The sequence below is a fragment of the Nothobranchius furzeri genome, chromosome 5 (genome assembly GCF_043380555.1).
Source record: "Nothobranchius furzeri strain GRZ-AD chromosome 5, NfurGRZ-RIMD1, whole genome shotgun sequence".
Lineage (NCBI taxonomy): Eukaryota > Metazoa > Chordata > Actinopteri > Cyprinodontiformes > Nothobranchiidae > Nothobranchius > Nothobranchius furzeri.
Genome location: NC_091745.1, coordinates 6,076,224 through 6,092,942, shown reverse-complemented (window position 1 = coordinate 6,092,942; position 16,719 = coordinate 6,076,224). Strand labels below are relative to the sequence as shown.

At 42.0% G+C, this 16,719-nt stretch overlaps 1 protein-coding gene across 2 annotated transcripts; it reads right to left on the bottom strand.

Moving 5' to 3' along the window:
* Nucleotides 1-5,382: 5,382 nt before the first annotated feature.
* On the bottom strand, nucleotides 5,383-16,608 carry nucb1 (nucleobindin 1). 2 transcript variants are annotated; one of them, XM_015948634.3, is made up of 13 exons: nucleotides 16,521-16,608; nucleotides 15,504-15,627; nucleotides 15,314-15,421; nucleotides 10,227-10,359; nucleotides 7,850-7,953; nucleotides 7,534-7,719; nucleotides 7,359-7,449; nucleotides 7,212-7,270; nucleotides 6,988-7,080; nucleotides 6,822-6,911; nucleotides 6,324-6,494; nucleotides 6,118-6,229; nucleotides 5,383-6,030 (listed from the first exon to the last, which is right to left on the bottom strand). In XM_015948634.3, exons 1-13 carry the CDS (start codon nucleotides 16,532-16,534, stop codon nucleotides 5,957-5,959), a joined length of 1,359 nt encoding a protein of 452 aa, XP_015804120.3. In that variant the 5' UTR covers nucleotides 16,535-16,608; the 3' UTR covers nucleotides 5,383-5,956. The 2 variants fall into 2 exon arrangements, with proteins under 2 accessions (XP_015804120.3, XP_054596135.2); XM_054740160.2 differs by having other exon boundaries at nucleotides 16,549-16,595.
* Between the last annotated feature and the right edge of the window lie 111 nt (nucleotides 16,609-16,719).

Genomic DNA, 16,719 nt, shown 5'->3' with positions numbered 1-16,719 from the left:
AATTACTGTATAGACCAATATTTAAAGGTGGTTTTCCAGGAATGCTACTCAGCCTAAAACAGCTCTGTACAGCATTGTTTGAATCAGCCCATCTGAGTCTAGTTTTGTTCCCAGCCAGCTCTACTTTTTCCAGGTATTTTTCTAACAGGAAGTCTGGTTGAAGTAAGTCTCCATCCATACCTTGATTCCCACTTTAAGTGACCAGCCAGCACCATGTCCAGTGACAAATCTTACAGGGTAAGGACTAACTTCTACTAATAAGTTTATTTTACAATGGCATTTAATGGTAGAACATTTTCTGGGCCCAGAATCAGCTGCTTGACTTGCCAAGTCCACTATTTTACACAGGCTGTGTCCAAATTCAGGGGTTGCGTGCTCATGAGGTCGAATTTTAAGACCAGTGATGTCACAGCACCTCGACGAAGACTGTCCAAATTCAAAGAGTGCTCAGAATGCAGTCTTGAAATCCGTTCTTCTTTTCCCCGAGTTTGAGAACAGGTGCAGTGTAGCCTATAAGTCCTGTGATGCACAGCAGGATGTCACACGGATGGATATGAAATACAGTAGCGTTTTTGTGCTTTTCAGTATCCCAAATTGCTCATGTCATGAAGCTGGCTTAAGTTGACATTAAATTGGTAAGAGCTTTTAGACTTAAAAAATAAGCAAATAAAACTATACCAGCGTATCATTGCATCTCAGCCTGACATACAAAATATGCCAGTGGTGGTACATCTGCTGTAGTTCTTCAAACATAACAAAACAAGGAAAAAGTTTAAAACATGTGCGAGCTGCATTTCTGCAGCTTCTTCTTAGTGTGGTAGTTGTTGCTAGGTGACTGGAGGACATCTGCCGTGGAAGGGGCGGGACTATTATTTAAGGCTGGACTGTCCAAATCCACAACAGTTAACATCTGGTCTAATCAGTCACAGAACACGTTCTCCTGAGACCAATGAGGATGGGTACTAAGAGCATGCCACCCCTGAATTTGGACACAGACCCAGTTTCGCCTTGCTGAGCAGACTTTTTAGCACAAGGTGCCCTCTAGTGGCTGGTAAATGAAAACATAAACCCAGTGTTGTGCCCGACAGAATAAAATTTTGATTATTTATTTTTTAAATATAGTTTTTCAAGGAAAAACTGAACATTCATTCTGCACACCTCTTATCTCCCCCTCCCCTGTTGTCTAGGAGATTCTGAGGGGGATGTCCACATTAGACTTGTTTCTGAAGGTGGTATTGCAAAGAGTTTAATAAACGTGATGTTTTCCTGTTTAGAAAAAGGTTTAATGTACTCTTAAAACAGGACAGGTACAATAAGTGGCCCTTAAAAAAGAGGGCAAACTGAGGTGCAATAAATATTTACAGTGCCTACTGGGTAACTATACAAAAATCAATACTATTTAAAACATGTCCCAATTGGACGTATCTTTAGCTTATATATAACTTAAATTAGGACAACAGGGGAGAAGACTAAGATTGAAAGCTAAGTACTACAAGTGCTTAGCTCTGTTTAGCTTAAGAGCATCCCTAAAGGAAAACATAAACAGTAAATGGGTCAGAATGGAACCAAGCTCCTCTAGCCCTCCCACTGTCTTTATGGGTGACCCCGCGAGGAAAGTTGACCATTGAGCAGGATTGATGGTTTATCCCTTGAGGTCCATGTGGCAGGGGTGAGGTGGTGCTCGCTCAGAGGAGGGAATCAATAGCAGTCCGGCTTGGTATATTCCACATCATGGAGTCTACCACTCACAAAAACCGGGCAAGATACGGGTAGTATTTGACTGCTCAGCTAAGTTTCATGAAACATCTCTCAATGATCATCTTCTCACTGGACCTGACCTAACAAACAAACTTGTGGGTGTCCTGTGTAGGCTCCGGAAAGACCCAGTCGCTGTAATGCGTGATATTGAGAGAATGTTTCACCAGTTTCCTGTAAAGGCCGAAGATCGAGATTATCTGCGTTTCTTATGGTGGGAAAATGGTGGTTTGGAAACCAAACCATCCACCTACAGGATGAAGGTCCACCTCTTTGGAGCAGTTTCCTCCCCTGGCTGTGCCAACTTTGGCCTGAGGCATCTGGCAACTCTAGGGAAAGGTCAGAACTCTGAAAGCACCATACACTTCATAGAAAACAATTTCTATATAGATGATGGTCTTGTAAGTGTTGCTACAGAACAAGAGGCCATTCAACTTGTCAGAGAATCAAGGGAACTTTGTAACACTGGCAAGTTAAGACTCCACAAGTTTGTTTCAAACAATGATAATGTAATGGCATCCATCCCAGAAGGGGAACGCAGCACTGTCAAAAATCGAGACATAGAATTTATTTATTCACACATCGAAAAGGCACTTGGAGTGGAGTGGTGCATCACACATGCCACTCTTAAGTGTAGAGTTGAAGTCAATCCCAGACCATTGACAAGGAGAGGTGTCCTTTCTACTGTAGCCTCCGTTTATGATCCACTCGGATTCATAGCACCTTTTGTTCTTTCTGGAAAGCAGATTCTTCAGCAAATGTGCAAAGATAAGATCAGCTGGGATGATGAGCTTCCAGAAAGTTTAAGATCACGGTGGCAGTCATGGGTCAGAGAATTACCCACTCTAATTGATGTGGAAGTCAAAAGATGCTACTTACCTTCAGACTTTGGAAACATCAAAAGGTATGAACTTCACCACTTCTGTGATGCAAGTACTGTAGGTTATGGTGTATGTACTTACCTCAGAGCTATCAACAAATTCAATGATATCCATTGCGCTTTAGTAATGGGGAAGTCCAGAGTTTCACCAAGTAAAGTTACAACAATGCCGAGACTGGAACTCTCAGCAGCAGTCGTTGCAGTTCGAGTCAGTAACATGCTTCGGAAGGAACTGGAAATTGAAGACCTGAAGGAATACTTCTGGACAGACTCCACAATTGTCTTGGGTTACATAAGAAACGATGCCAGAAGATTTCAAGTATTTGTTGCAAATCGCATACAAAGAATCAAGTCAAGTACAAAAGCTGAGCAATGGGCCTACATTCCATCTGAGGATAACCCAGCAGATCATGCTTCTCGAGGATTGATGGCAAAAGAACTAAGGAAATCCAACTGGTTCTCAGAACCAACATTTCTCTGGCAAAATGAACTATCTGCTTCTAAATACAAGATAGAAGAAGTACAAGATGATGATCCTGAACTCCGCAGGGCTTCCGTGTTTAACACAAAGGCAAAGGAGAGCAGATCACTTTTAGAGTGCTTTGAGAAGTTCTCTGACTGGTCAAGATTAGCGAAAGCTGTTGCCAGATTGAAGAGACGAGTCACGGAACACAAAAGGTTGAAACAAAGAACCAATGAGGGTACAAGCTTGGAGGAAAGAAAATACGCAGAAATTGCTATTGTCAAGCTGGTTCAAAGGGAAGCATTTCCAGATGAGATACAAAGCTTAAAGGCAAATTAAGGTGTGGTTAAAACCAAGTACAGCAAGCTGAAAAGGTTAAATCCCACCTTGGATGAAGATGGAGTTTTGAGAGTAGGAGGACGTTTAAATCAATCAGCGTTACATCCTCACTTAAAACATCCAGTAATACTTCCAAAGATCAGCCATATATCCTCTCTGCTTGTCAAGCATTTTCATGAAAGGATTCATCATCAGAGATGTGGAATGACCGTAAATGAGCTCAGAGCGAATGGATGGTGGATCCTAGGAAGCAGTGGCATTGTATCTTCACACATCTTTAAATGTGTTAAGTGTTGAAAGTACCGAAGATGTACTGAAACCTAAAGGATGAGTGACTTACCTCAAGACCGAATGGAAACAACGCCTCCATTCACTTACACTGGCATGGATTGCTTTGGGCCAATCTATGTGTGACAGCGTGAGCGTCCTGTCACAATGTCCCGATTGATCGTGCTCCCTGGCTACTTGGCCAAGGGGATGTCCCTTTGGCTGACTGGTTAGAGCGTATGACTCTCACCCGGGAGTCTGTGGATCGAATCCCGCCCGGGCCCTCGTTTCTCCGCCTTGCCACATATGTAAAAGAGGGAAGAAAAGAGGTTAAAAGGTATGGACTTCTACTCACCTGTTTGTGTTCAAGAGCCATACACATAGAAATGCTTGACGATCTGACCACTGACGCATTCATCAATGCATTAAGAGCCTTTATTGCCATAAGAGGAAATGTCCGTCTACTTCGATGTGACCAAGGAACCAATTTCATTGGTGCAAAAAGGGAGCTTGCAGAGCTCATAAAAGGAATGGAAGAAGAAAGGGTCAAAGCTCTAAAATGTGAATTCCTAATGAATCCCCCAGCAGCAAGCCACATGGGTGGCATCCAGGAACGACAGATTAGGACTATTCGAAGTGTTCTCACAAGCATTCTTGACAATTCAGCTCAAAGACTGGACAGTTCATCTCTAAGAACTTTGTTTTATGAAATAATGGCAATTGTCAATAGCCGACCACTTACAGTTGAGAATATAAATGATCCATCTGCACCTGAACCTTTAACTCCAAATCACATTCTTGCAATGAAGTCAACAATTATCCTTCCTCCACCTGGGCAGTTTGGCAAAGAAGACCTGTATCTTAAAAAAAGGTGGCGCAGAGTCCAGTATTTGGCCAATGAATTTTGGATTCGTTGGAAAAGGGAATATCTGCTGAGTTTACAACAAAGACAAAAATGGCAGAAAACCAGAAGAAACATGAAGGTGAATGACATTGTACTCTTACAGAATGAGCAGGCACCACGAAATGAATGGAAACTAGCCAGAATAGCCGAGGTTTAATTTCCTCACTGTGGAATGATGAATTCCTAAATTCTTTGATATGAATTTATAGCCTTTTCCAGCTTTGTGTAAATCAACTACTGTCGCTCTTATTCCATCTGGGATGTCGTTGCCGCGAGGCATGTTTCAGACCCTGGCTGCCACAAATCTCCAAATGTTCACTTTTTAAAGCGAAAAGGAAAATTCAGACTGTTTTTTCCACTTCCGGTTTTTCCCGGAAGTAAATTATTTCATTTCTGAACTTCAAATATTCAATTAACTTGATTAAACAGACCGTTTTGACAGCCAACATAAAACACGTATTCCATCAAAGTTTTCATTCCCACTCTCGTTTTTGAGGAGCTAAGCCTGTCTACATGCAGCTGTAGGTTGTTTTTTCCAGGATGGATGTTTAGTGACATTCTCTACGACCCACTAAAACTACACTCACTTTCTGTCCATTACCTATTTTAGTATCTGTGGCACTAAAACTTTTCCCTAATAGAAAAGCTAAAGATCAGCTGAAACATACTGCTCACAGCGTTGGATCTATGGTTGTGTCGTTCCTCTCCTCTGTTCATCCGCTACACCAAATATTACATCGACAACCTTAAAACAGAAAACTCTACCAACAAACGTAAAAATGATTAATTCCATTTATTGTATTGCTTTTTATCACAACACAACAAGCAACAATCTGGCAACAAGACAACGGACAAATGCAATTATAAACCCAGACAAATGTATTACCACTGAATGGTGAAACTTTTGCTTAAACAAAAGGGAAATGAGACAAGAGAAGATGTTTGATGACTTTGATGACATCACTGGGCCTTCAAACACTTTAAAACGAGAGTGTAGGGAATACAGTCCAACATGTAATAAGGAACAAAGTATGTAAGGCTTGCTTATTTCCCTCATGACCAACTCTGTTAAAAAACATGAGCTCAAAACGTCAGGTTTGGTGGTCTTATTTATTTGTGATAGCACTTTTAGAACTTTGCATGAATAAAAAGCTTCAGTGGAACTGAAGATACATGAACATGCACGCACTAACAGCTTGTGTGTTATATACATCTTAAATCTAATATAGACCACTGAGATGAACACACAGCAAAATATATTAAGATGAAGAAGCCAGTGAGGCTGTACATTACCCATAAAACACATTTTTCAATCACAGTTCAGTAAAACAGGTGTGTGTGTGTTTCATTAGGTGTGGATGGGAAGATTCTGTGGAGGTTCGGCTGGTAGGCTGTTCCGGGCTCCTGCTGGGGCTTCGGCCTCTGTGAGACAGACAACAAGTGCCAACAGTTTTGACACTAATCATGACCCAACAAGAAAGCTGGGCCGGTCTCATTTAGTTATTTTACCTTCAGGGTTGTGTGTCTGTGGCTGAAACTGTAATTCTCCATTAGGACCCGCTGGAGGCTGCCCAACTGCCGCCTGCTGTTCTTTCTTCCTCTGTGACAATTCTAACACTGCCTAGAATTAGGAAAAAAAACACACACATGAATTTAAAATCCTAACACACAATTTTACCGGTCTGAGAAAGCCCCGCTTTCTTTTCTGGAGTTACCTGCTGGTACTCTCTTTTCTGGGCCTCCAGGGCTTTGCCTCTCTCCCTCAACAGCTCCTGCTCCTGATGAAGAGTTTCTGCCTTCCTCTTCAGCTCTTCCTCTTTGTCTCTGAGCTCAGCTTCAAATCGCTGGAGCTCATCTTCAGTGTAAGCCGGCTTCGCATCCAGTGTCTGTAAAACACCAGAGGCATGTGTGTAATACATAAAAAACCACGTCAACAGGCACTAAAAACTCTAGTTGCTATTATATTGAATAAATGACGTCCTAATCAATAAGCATAAACTATAGGTTCATATAACATGTTTGCGTCCTTTTTTAAGTTCGCAGGATCATAATTTATCCCTGAAAAGCTTAAAAATGACATACTTTTTTGTCCTTCAGAAAATATTTTCAGCGTACTTGAGACCAGATTTGAACTTTCTCTAATCTAACTCAGTCATTTTAAATGGACTCATGTCCCAATCCCAACCACTCAGGCCTCCTCTGAGCCTTTTTACCTCCCACTCTTTGGGATTATTGAACTCCTTTCTCTCTGTGGATTTGAGGAACTCCTCCAAGCTGACGAGTCGGTCCTTATTGGTGTCCACCTTTTAACACCAGCAGAAAATCAGCATCAGTGAAAGTCGCGGATGTGCAACAGCGCAGCATCTAAACGAGACCCACGTTTTTCATGACATGCTCCCTCATCCTCAGCCTTTCTTCCTCCATCTCCATCATGTCATCCTCCTCATTCTTCGGATCATAAACCTTCTCCAGCTGGTAGAGGACGATAATTCAAACGTGTTAGGAGTGAATCAAAATCAATGCATTCTGACTGCTGGGGACCTTAAACGCTCCATTTGAATTGTTTTAAATGCATTTGTTTATGTAAAAGACCTGAATAATACCTCTTTTGTGAAAAGTGCCTCTAATTCCTGCTCATCTAAAACACCATCTTCATTTGTGTCTAAGGAGAAAAATAAGAAGTTTTAATCAAAACAAAAACACATCAGCATCAACGACACAAACAGGAAGTAAAGGGAAGTGCTGCTCACCGTGAAGTTTGAAGAAAGTTTTTGGGTTGAACTCGTGAGGATCCAATCCATCAGTCTCCTCCCAAACCTCCCTCAGCTGAGCAACACTACCCTGAACATTCAAGATTATGAATCTAAACATAAATCCCCTTTAGTTTCACTGAAAAAGACCAACAAGGAGTTAATTGTCACCCACTGGAGCATTGACTTTAGGATGCTGGCGGTGTTTCTCCTTCAGATCCTGCATCCTCTTCTCCTCCTTCTCCCTCTTCTCCTGGTCCAGGCCTTTCAGGTACTCCCGCCTCTCATGCTCCTTCAGCATCTCGTAGCGCTTGAACTCGTCATGCCTCTCAGCGTCATAGTTCTCAAGGTCCTTTGTAGCCTGAATGAGGAGAACGGTAGAATTAAGCTACCAAATCAAACTATTTCAAAATTTGACAGAGTTAAGATCAGATGTAGAGAAAGAGGAAATAATTCAGACTGGGATGCTATTTATTGGTCCAGCATCTTACTGCTGAGATCAGAAGCTCGAGGTCTTTGGCCTCAAAGGTGTTTTGATTGTGTGGATCCAGATGTTCAAACTGCTTCAACAGAGAGGAGTGGTCCATCTGAAGGCCTGTGGGGGACAAAAGCAGCCACATTCCAGTTTTATTCCACACTTAAAGCAGAATGTGTAAAAAAACACCATCACACCTGTAACTGAGTAATGGCTTTGAGTTGTTGAACGACGAGCAGAAAACGTCAGTTTTCTTTCAGCAGATTTCAGGAGTTTGTCCTTTTGAACAGACACCAGAATAAACATGTTTTAACCGAACAAAGCAGCAGAGTCTGGTTTAACATGAGGGAACAGATGCATTTCCCATCGTGTTCAGCCTGTCACCAAGGTGACAACCTCAAAGATGATGAAGAAACAAACTTACAGAGAGCACAGCATCAGTTCAGACTTACTCTTTGTTATTCTCCCCTTTTGTTGGTTTGTCTTTATTTCTTTAACTTACATTTTTACTGTAGGTCCAGTTTGAAGATTGCTATTTTTTTTAAAGCTTAACCAGCGCATGTTTTGCACGAGTCACACCTATGTGAGCCTGGTTTGATGCAATGTCAGACACAAAATACTTTCACTTCACAAAAAAATCTTGGGATTCATTCAGGATTAAAATCTCACATTTAGCTTCTGCAGAAGCAAACTGCACAGACATGCGACAGATGACACACTGCTATGAACATTTAAAGGTGTGGTTGACAGAATTTTTTTTAATCATTATTTCTGATTAAAATCAATCACTCGAGTTTTTCATGCAGGCTGAACATGAAAATAGTCTCCTACACCTATCTCCTGCTTTATCTTCTGATAGAAGCTAATATCAGTGAAACGCGATGAACCTGACCGCTCTGCGTCACACTGTGAACTGGACTCACCCATATTGACTCACGACGGGGAAGGCTGTTGTTGTTTTAGCGTCCAGAATCAGCAAAGAACGTCTCGCTCAACAGAAGTTAACCGCTAGCATTAGCAACTCACTCACATAACTAGGGATGGGTACCGAATTCGGTACTTTTTAAGGTACCGACCGAATTCCACAGTACCGATCGAGCACCGATTCACTTCATTTGAAATGGTGCCTCGTTTCGGTACCCGTCCTTCACAACGAGAACTTGCCTAGACAGCTGTGCATGCGCAAGAGCGTTATGTCATCGGTCGCTGCGAGCGAGTTGTAAACAGAGCAGCATGGGTAGAAAGAACGCACGCTAAAGCTTGGGTCCACTTCACTAAATGTGATGGGTAACTGGGTGATGATGAAACCAGCGACAACGATCTAAGATCTCATCTTAATCTGCTCCGGTAGGTAAATAAAATGTTTAAGATAACGTTAGCTTGATTTGTTAGCTTCCGTTTCACTAACGGTGCGTTCGCTTTCTCCTCGGAACTCCGAAATTCCGACTAGAAGAACATGAACGCGTTCTAAAGTTTGGTTTCACTTTACTAAATGCGACGGGTGATTGGGTGAAGATGAAACCAGCGACAACGATCTAAGTGTGAGGCATCATCGTTTTAATCTGCTCCAGCAGTTAAATAAACTGTTTAAGATAATGTTAGCTTGATATGTTAGCTTCCATTGCGACCATTGTTATCAGCTAATGGTGCGTTCGCTTTCTCCCCGGAAATTCTAACTTCCCAGTAGGAAAAATCTAATGAAAAAGGACGGCAAAAGGAATGAAGATAGACAGTAAATTTAGTTCACAGTAAAGATGTTTGCTTCAGTTTAATTATCAGCTTATAAAACTACAAGGACGATGTTAAAATACAAACAGTTGTATGTTATTTATCGTGATATTTATCAAATATGGTTATATATTGAGAAAAATATATATTTAATTATAAAAGAGAATTTAAATATTAAACACTCAAAAGTACAGAAAATTGGTACCGTTAAGTACCGGTATCGATTCGTAGGTACCGGGAATTAGTAACGGATCGATTCAAATGTCAAAGGTACCCATCCCTACACATAACAGAAGCTCTTCCAGACTTGTTATATGTGGAGATAAGCATTCATGCCCCGAGCAGACATTAGTGGTAGAGTCGTGTTGCTTTTATCCAGTCCGAGGCAAGATGTCTAAATATCAGGAGATAAGACTCCAAATCCTCCCGTTTGAAGCACGGCTCTGACGTCGCAGACTGGTCCTGCTGGGCCAGGGGTTTGTGGGCTTTTATTGTGCCCTGAGTTCTGCCTGCAAGGCCTTCAGTCCTAGAGACCACTGCAAATGTGTTGATTAAACGAGTAATCTACACCTTTAAAACAACACTGTGGAACACTGTAATTATTTAGGTTTATGTACGCCGCAAAAATCAAGAGAATGTGGGTAATAAAACCTGCTCAGACATACTCTGTGTGTTTGTGCTGTCCAGCTTGGCCTTCAGCAGCATCCTTAGGCGTGAAACTTCCTGTCGCTTCAGCTCATCCAGTCGAGTTCTCACATGGTGACTGACCAGGTCCAGTTCTTTACTGAGACGTCCGTTCTGGTGGTGAACACAAAACCACCAGCTGATTGTATCATCCAGACAAAGGCATGGTTACAGCGTACCAAGGTGCTACACTAAATAGGGTCAGGCGATTTGTATAATTGTTCCCACCGCCAATCGTCAGTCCAATAAATGCTGAAGGGCGAGTTTTTCGAGCATGTGACTCTTTGGGCAACGTCATGATGCACGGACTGATTTGTGAATACAGCACAAGAACAAACACAGATTCTTTTTTATAGAAGCGCAGCACATATGTTTGCTGGAGGAGAAAGTTAGATTTTTTTGTGTAATTTAGTATTTGTAGTTTGTTGGTGTCAGAAAGGGTTATAGTTATTGCAGTTCTAGAAGATCCATTTGTAAAGTTACCCCACTCTTATTTTGGTGGTCCAGTTTGTGACGTCACTTCCTCTAGATAGTCACTTCCTGTAAAGCCGTTTCTACCATTTTGTCCAAGCTGTTGGTGGTGGCAGACAGCCTCGTGTGCGTTCATGACTGATATGTAAGTTTGGTCAACCGTAGCACCTCTATGGATACATAAATAGCCTAAAAGTTCATTCAGTATCCTTTATGTCTGTCTGGACATATTGTTTGGATTAGGGCTGCACAATATATCGAAAAATTATCGTCGTCGCGATAAGTCAAAGTCAAAGTCATTTATTGTCATATTCTCCACATGTGCAGGACATACAGAGAAATGAAATTCAGTTTCAGCACACACAATTCAAAGATCAGACATACGTGGGTAAGACATAACAAGAATTGGTGACTGCGGTCATTCGCAACATGAGTCGCGCTACCTTAATAGTTAGATGAAAAGGGTGTTACATGAGGAAAGTTCAGGGAGGGAGAAAAAAAGGCATTAACAGGGTTACACCAGCAGGGTGTAGCACTCCAATGCAAAAAAACACCCAACATGGAAGCACAGACAGCACGTATAAAACATCAGAGTCCAATGGGGAGGTGGGGGTGGGCGGGATCCTGAAGCCTCCAATGGGAGCTGCCACTGCGGCGCATCGACCAGCTGCAGACCAACAGGTGGGAGGGAGAGATAAGGAACAGAGAGCACATTGAGGTCCTTGCAGACATGTCAGCCTGTAGGAAGAGGGTGAAGGTCGGGACACAGCATCTGTCGGCATTCCTCCTTTTGTGGGGGTGTGTTGAGGCAGCCTTGAGAGGCTGCTATGGCGTCAGATAAGGATAAACATGACTTTGTTTGTTTAGGGCAGACAGAGATAATCTTCCTCTCCGCCTTGGAGTCTATAACCGGTCATTCATGTCCACCAGTGAAGCCAATTTTACATTCCACATCCCCACATCGTCCGGCGACCCTCTCCGAGATCAAATCCATCTTGCGCACTAACACAGGCAACGCCGCAAGGACATTGTCCAGCTTACGGTTCACCTCGAGTAACGTCCCAGTCTGTGAGGTCACCGCACGAGCGGCACATTCCATGGGTACGGGTCGCACTCCAATCGCTCCCGTCTTCCCAAATTTCCAGAAAACCAGATATCCTCCCACTCCAATCAGAAGAAATCCAGTGATCATCAGGCCGAATATCCACAAATCTTCCACGTCCTCGATGGACAGCTGAGAGAGGCACACGATTCGCCAGACCTCCCAAGAATCGAGTGTATATCCCGATGCGAATGTCCCCTCGGGACAGGTGGGAGCTCCCTTCTCCGTTCTCATCGTAGAGAAAATTTTGTCAATCACGTTGAATGACCAATTAATTAAGTCCATATTTCCAAAAAAGAGTAGTGGTTTCAGGAGAAATGCAGAGAAGTGCTCTGTAGGCAGACAGGACAAGAGCCTTGGGGAAGCCGATAAGGGAGCTGAGAAAAAAGCATCTGTACTCTCTGAAGGCAGGAGAAGAAGGCCCATCGCAAAACACGGCAAAAACAGCGATAAATGTTTGGTTCAAACATTTCCATCCGTGTCATACATCAGCTTTTTGTAAACCAGCTCTGTTTTTTACGATGAAGTATTATTTGACCAATCAGATGCGGCCAATCAGATGGTTCCGTTCACGTAATACGCCCGCCCCCTACATAGACCCTTTTGGAAGGCAACACCCGAACAGAGTTTGCTGCGCTGTTCCCTTGTTCGTCATGCTGGCTCAGAGCATCGAACGCACTTTGTGCTGATGTTTCTGGATTCAGCGCTGCTTTCAAACGTGAACGTGACGCCGCTCGGTGTCGTTAATCATTTTTACCGGGCCGACTCCGACACGTGCCGGTGAACCAACCCACCTTCATGTCGCTAGTGTTAGCCCCAGGCTCCGGTTAGCTTCCAGCTAAAAGGCTACAGCACTCTCCTCCCAGTCCCACCCTGCTAAAGAGGGCCTGGAAAAGTTCCCCCACACATCAAAGTGATTTTTCCTTTATGAGCTTTTATAACCTTGTTAATCAGGATAGTTGATTTGCTGCTGCACATAAACCGTCAGTCAGAAGCTCTGCTAGCCAGTTATCTTAGTTCAATCTGTTAGCTTGTTATCAGAATCATTGTTGCAGTTTCATCATCTGAGCTGCTTTTTAAGATCTAGGTAAACTTGTTCAATTTGGGGTTAAAAACAAACGTTTTCACATATTTTCCATGTAGGTTTTTTTGCCAGTTCCTCTTCTGAAAGGTAGACAATTGTTTTTCTCTTTCCCTCAGAAAATCTTAATATTCTCCTAGTTTGGCCCAGCACAGATCACTTCCCAATTACAGCAACAGCCTTATATCATAACCACTTAAGTGGAGAAAATGCTCAGTAGCAATGAGAGAATTTGCTGTTGCATTTAAGTGATGTTAACTATTATTTAACATTTAAACTTATTTTCTGATTTTTTTATTTATTCAAAAACCCTGGTAAGGGATGTTTTCCTGTATTTGGAGCATCAGAAAAAGTTTTATGGTAGAGGTGGTGTTTTAAAGTCACTGAGAAACTGCATGCATGCAGTTTGTTGTTTTGCTGCTAATACAGTAGCAGGTGCAGCTGCATATTATTTCAATAAAAATGTTGTGTCGTAATGGAATTCATGCATTAGTTTTTGTTTGCGTTGAACCCAGAGCAGATGTCACACGCCAGACGACATCAACACTGCATACTTTAGTATTTGTTCATTTATCGTGAGTAATATCGATATCGCAATATTAAGCACTGTTATCGAATATCGCAGGTTTTCCTAATATCGTGCAGCCCTAGTTTGGATTGTTTAGAGGGAGTTCCTACAGTTTAATTGGTATCAGTTGCTATTCTCGCTTGTTGTCCGCATTTCACTTCTCTTAATTTGTGTTATGTGTGCTAAATACTGGTTTATTTGTGTATCATTCCATTTAATCCATGTGTACCCGTCCATGACGTCAGGTCAGTTGAGGTGTGGTATAATGCCAGGCTAATTGGCAGCATGGTTTAGTAGTGCGGTACTTGCAACCGCAGTACCTTGGTTTGACCACCAGAGGTCCCTGGAGACCATATGATTTTGTCAGTGCCTCTGAGGGTGGAAGTCAGTATTTACTCTGTGTAACCCTTGAATGTGCATCATTTGGGAATATATTTGTTTTTGCATAGTCTTTAACATTTGGATATTTATTTCACCATTTGCACAGTCCTTTTACATCACTCTTTGTATTTATTTTCCAGACCACACGGAACCACAGAAATGTATAGATGTCCATACTTCTACTGTCAATAAATACGTAAAACTGTCTCTCCGTGCGCTGCTCTCTGACCGGAGTCCTTATCTTGAAGATACTGTCGGATCAGCAAATAATTTCCAGAGTTCCCACTCTATCACAGTTGGTGACGTATAAACGGCTCATTAAACACGGTTAAAGCGTTAAAAAGAAGCCTCGTCTTTGTGTCCCTGCGGTGCCCACCACTGTGGTATTTTATTTATGACAAGTGTTTTTTCTACTTGGGTTTCTTTCTTTTATGACGTTGAGAAATGAAAATGAATCGCTGCTACATTGGGACACACTCTGAGGATGGAGCATTTGCTCGCTGCCAGAGGACACATGATCCATTTATCCCTTCAGCTTTCATTTTAAAAATAATAATCACTCCATATCCATTCATTTTTAATAATTATTTAATCCAAACAAGATAATTCGAGTCCCCCAAATAAACAATGCAGTTAAATGATTTCCCTTAAAATAGGAAGATTTCACCTGCTGCAGCCTGAACACATACTCCTTCTGCTCCGTGTAAACCTGAGCTGGTCACCTGCAGCTTGTGCGTGATCAAATGTCTCTAAGGAGCTTGCTGAAGAGGTTCTGGACTTTTTCCTCAGACAGACTCGTAGATGTTTAAATGTTGTGGATGAATTCGAAGCAGGTGCTGAGTAACGAGCGCTACTTAAGCCAACGTCTTAAAATCAGGAAAATTGCCTCCAAATGAAATAACCAGAAGTCTCTCTCTGAAAGATACAAGTGTCTCCACTTTCCACTCGACACTGCGCTCTTGTGCATGATGCCGAGTGCGCCACAGAAGCTCTCCCAGCTCCTCCTCAGCACGCCGCTTGCGCGCACTGTCAGCAGCAAGATGCGGAGAAAGTGAGAGATAATGCTCAACTGCGCTGACGGAGATCTTTCCTTGTTTTTTTTTTTATTTACCTCCGATGTTCTTTGTGCCTCACATGTAAAACATCTGTCATTAACAAACCTACTCACGGTCAAATAAATAAATAAACAAATAAACAAATCGCCTCTTGTAAAGACAATCGTAACAGCTCAGCCCATCACCAGTGGTCGAATAATTTGTCCCATCGCCCAACCCTAACACTAAACACGTTAATGACATGATATAAATGATAAGGTGTTGCTGTTCACTTCAATGAATATTTTAACTATGTCAAGACCCTGTAAGAGTTGCTGTTTTGTCCTGAAACCGAAAACTTTTAACTGAAAGAGTTTTTTTTTAGTAAGATGATGCAGATAAGAGGAGCAGTAACGTGTTTAGATGCTAACCTTAATGTCCTCTGTGTTTGCTGTCTGCAGTTTCTCTCTGAAGTGAGGATCAGTCTCCAAAACCTCGATCACCTCTCTGAGGTACCGGTCGTAGTACAGACCCGTGTCCTGCAGGCGTGGGTTTTAAAGCTCAAGTTAAAACTGACAAGAGTCCCCGCTCATCTGAAATGAAAACACTTCACACACTCACCATGCTCTCTTCCTGAACTTCCTCTTTAGGCTCCTGACTGGCTCCATCGTGATTGATGGGCACCGACCACACTGCCGCAGGCATGAGCAGGAGCATCAGCCAGCCAGGTTTCAGGTTCATCCTTCTGTAATGGGATCAATGGTGGCGATCAGTTCTTCTACATGAAAGCAACTACAGAAGTTCAATTCAGACAATGATGAACCTCATTTTTATAAAAAATGCTTTTTAAAGGTTCCTATGGCCTTGCATCTTACTGAACAGTATGAACGTGGGAAAGTTTTCTGCTGTAATTTCCACTGTTGGGTCTATTTAATGTGACATTAAATGTTCAGATGACCTCCTAATCACTCAGGGTTTTATTGTCCTTGATAAATAATGCATTTAGAGTGATCCAGACTACATATGTTTCCCCATGGTGGCTAAAAAGTGACCATCTTGAAAAAAATGATTGTTGCTCCTTATAAAATGTGTTTATAATTACAATATCAGTCGCTGCTTTGATGATTGAAGCGTAGACCACGAGCTGTCTGATTTAGAACACCTGAAGAACAACTAGACGAAGGTTTAAAGTTTTATATTGGATTAGCGGTCTCAGGTACATCGTTTTATTCAGTTTTAGGACCAGAAGATATACTTAGAGAAGGGATAAAAGTGTTAAAAATGTAATTTTTTGTGTTTAACTTATCTGTAGCTAAATTAGCTAGGAAGCTAAGCCTGCAGTTCACGGATGTAGGCGTGATCAAAGACAAATAAGGATGTTTTTATGATCATAATGGCCTACAGGAGAAAGTAAAGCGATCTGAAATAAGGATCGACTTTTACCCCATTTAAAAACCCAAGTTTTACCGGAAAAGGAAGACCTTATTGTAGCAAAAAGCTGCAAAAAATTCTAGCACAGCTCGACCGACCTCGTCTCGTTTTACTTTGTATTTTTGCTGTAATTATACGATAACTATTCCATTAAAGATGCAATAAAACGCGCTACAACTGTTTAAATTACTTCAGTTTGCCTCTTACCGCCTGGATGCCATCAAAATCCACGAACCTGTTTTCGGGTCTGATGGAAATGACGTCACTAGCGTGCAGCGCAGTTTGATGTGCTGCCTTCAGGAACAGTCAGTAAAAATGACAATCAGGTTTGCGACAAGTCATTTGGCATCATTATACTTTTTTGTTTTATTGTTGTTAAAGAAATATATTCACAGGATAAACATTC

Excerpts from the sequence above, each read along its gene's own strand:
- nucb1 (XM_015948634.3), bottom strand. Across the intron at positions 6,912-6,987 it reads GGGAGCATGTCATGAAAAAC|GTGGACACCAATAAGGACCG; the intron begins GTGGGTCTCGTT and ends TGGTGTTAAAAG. Across the intron at positions 6,495-6,821 it reads ATAATCCCAAAGAGTGGGAG|ACACTGGATGCGAAGCCGGC; the intron begins GTAAAAAGGCTC and ends GGTGTTTTACAG.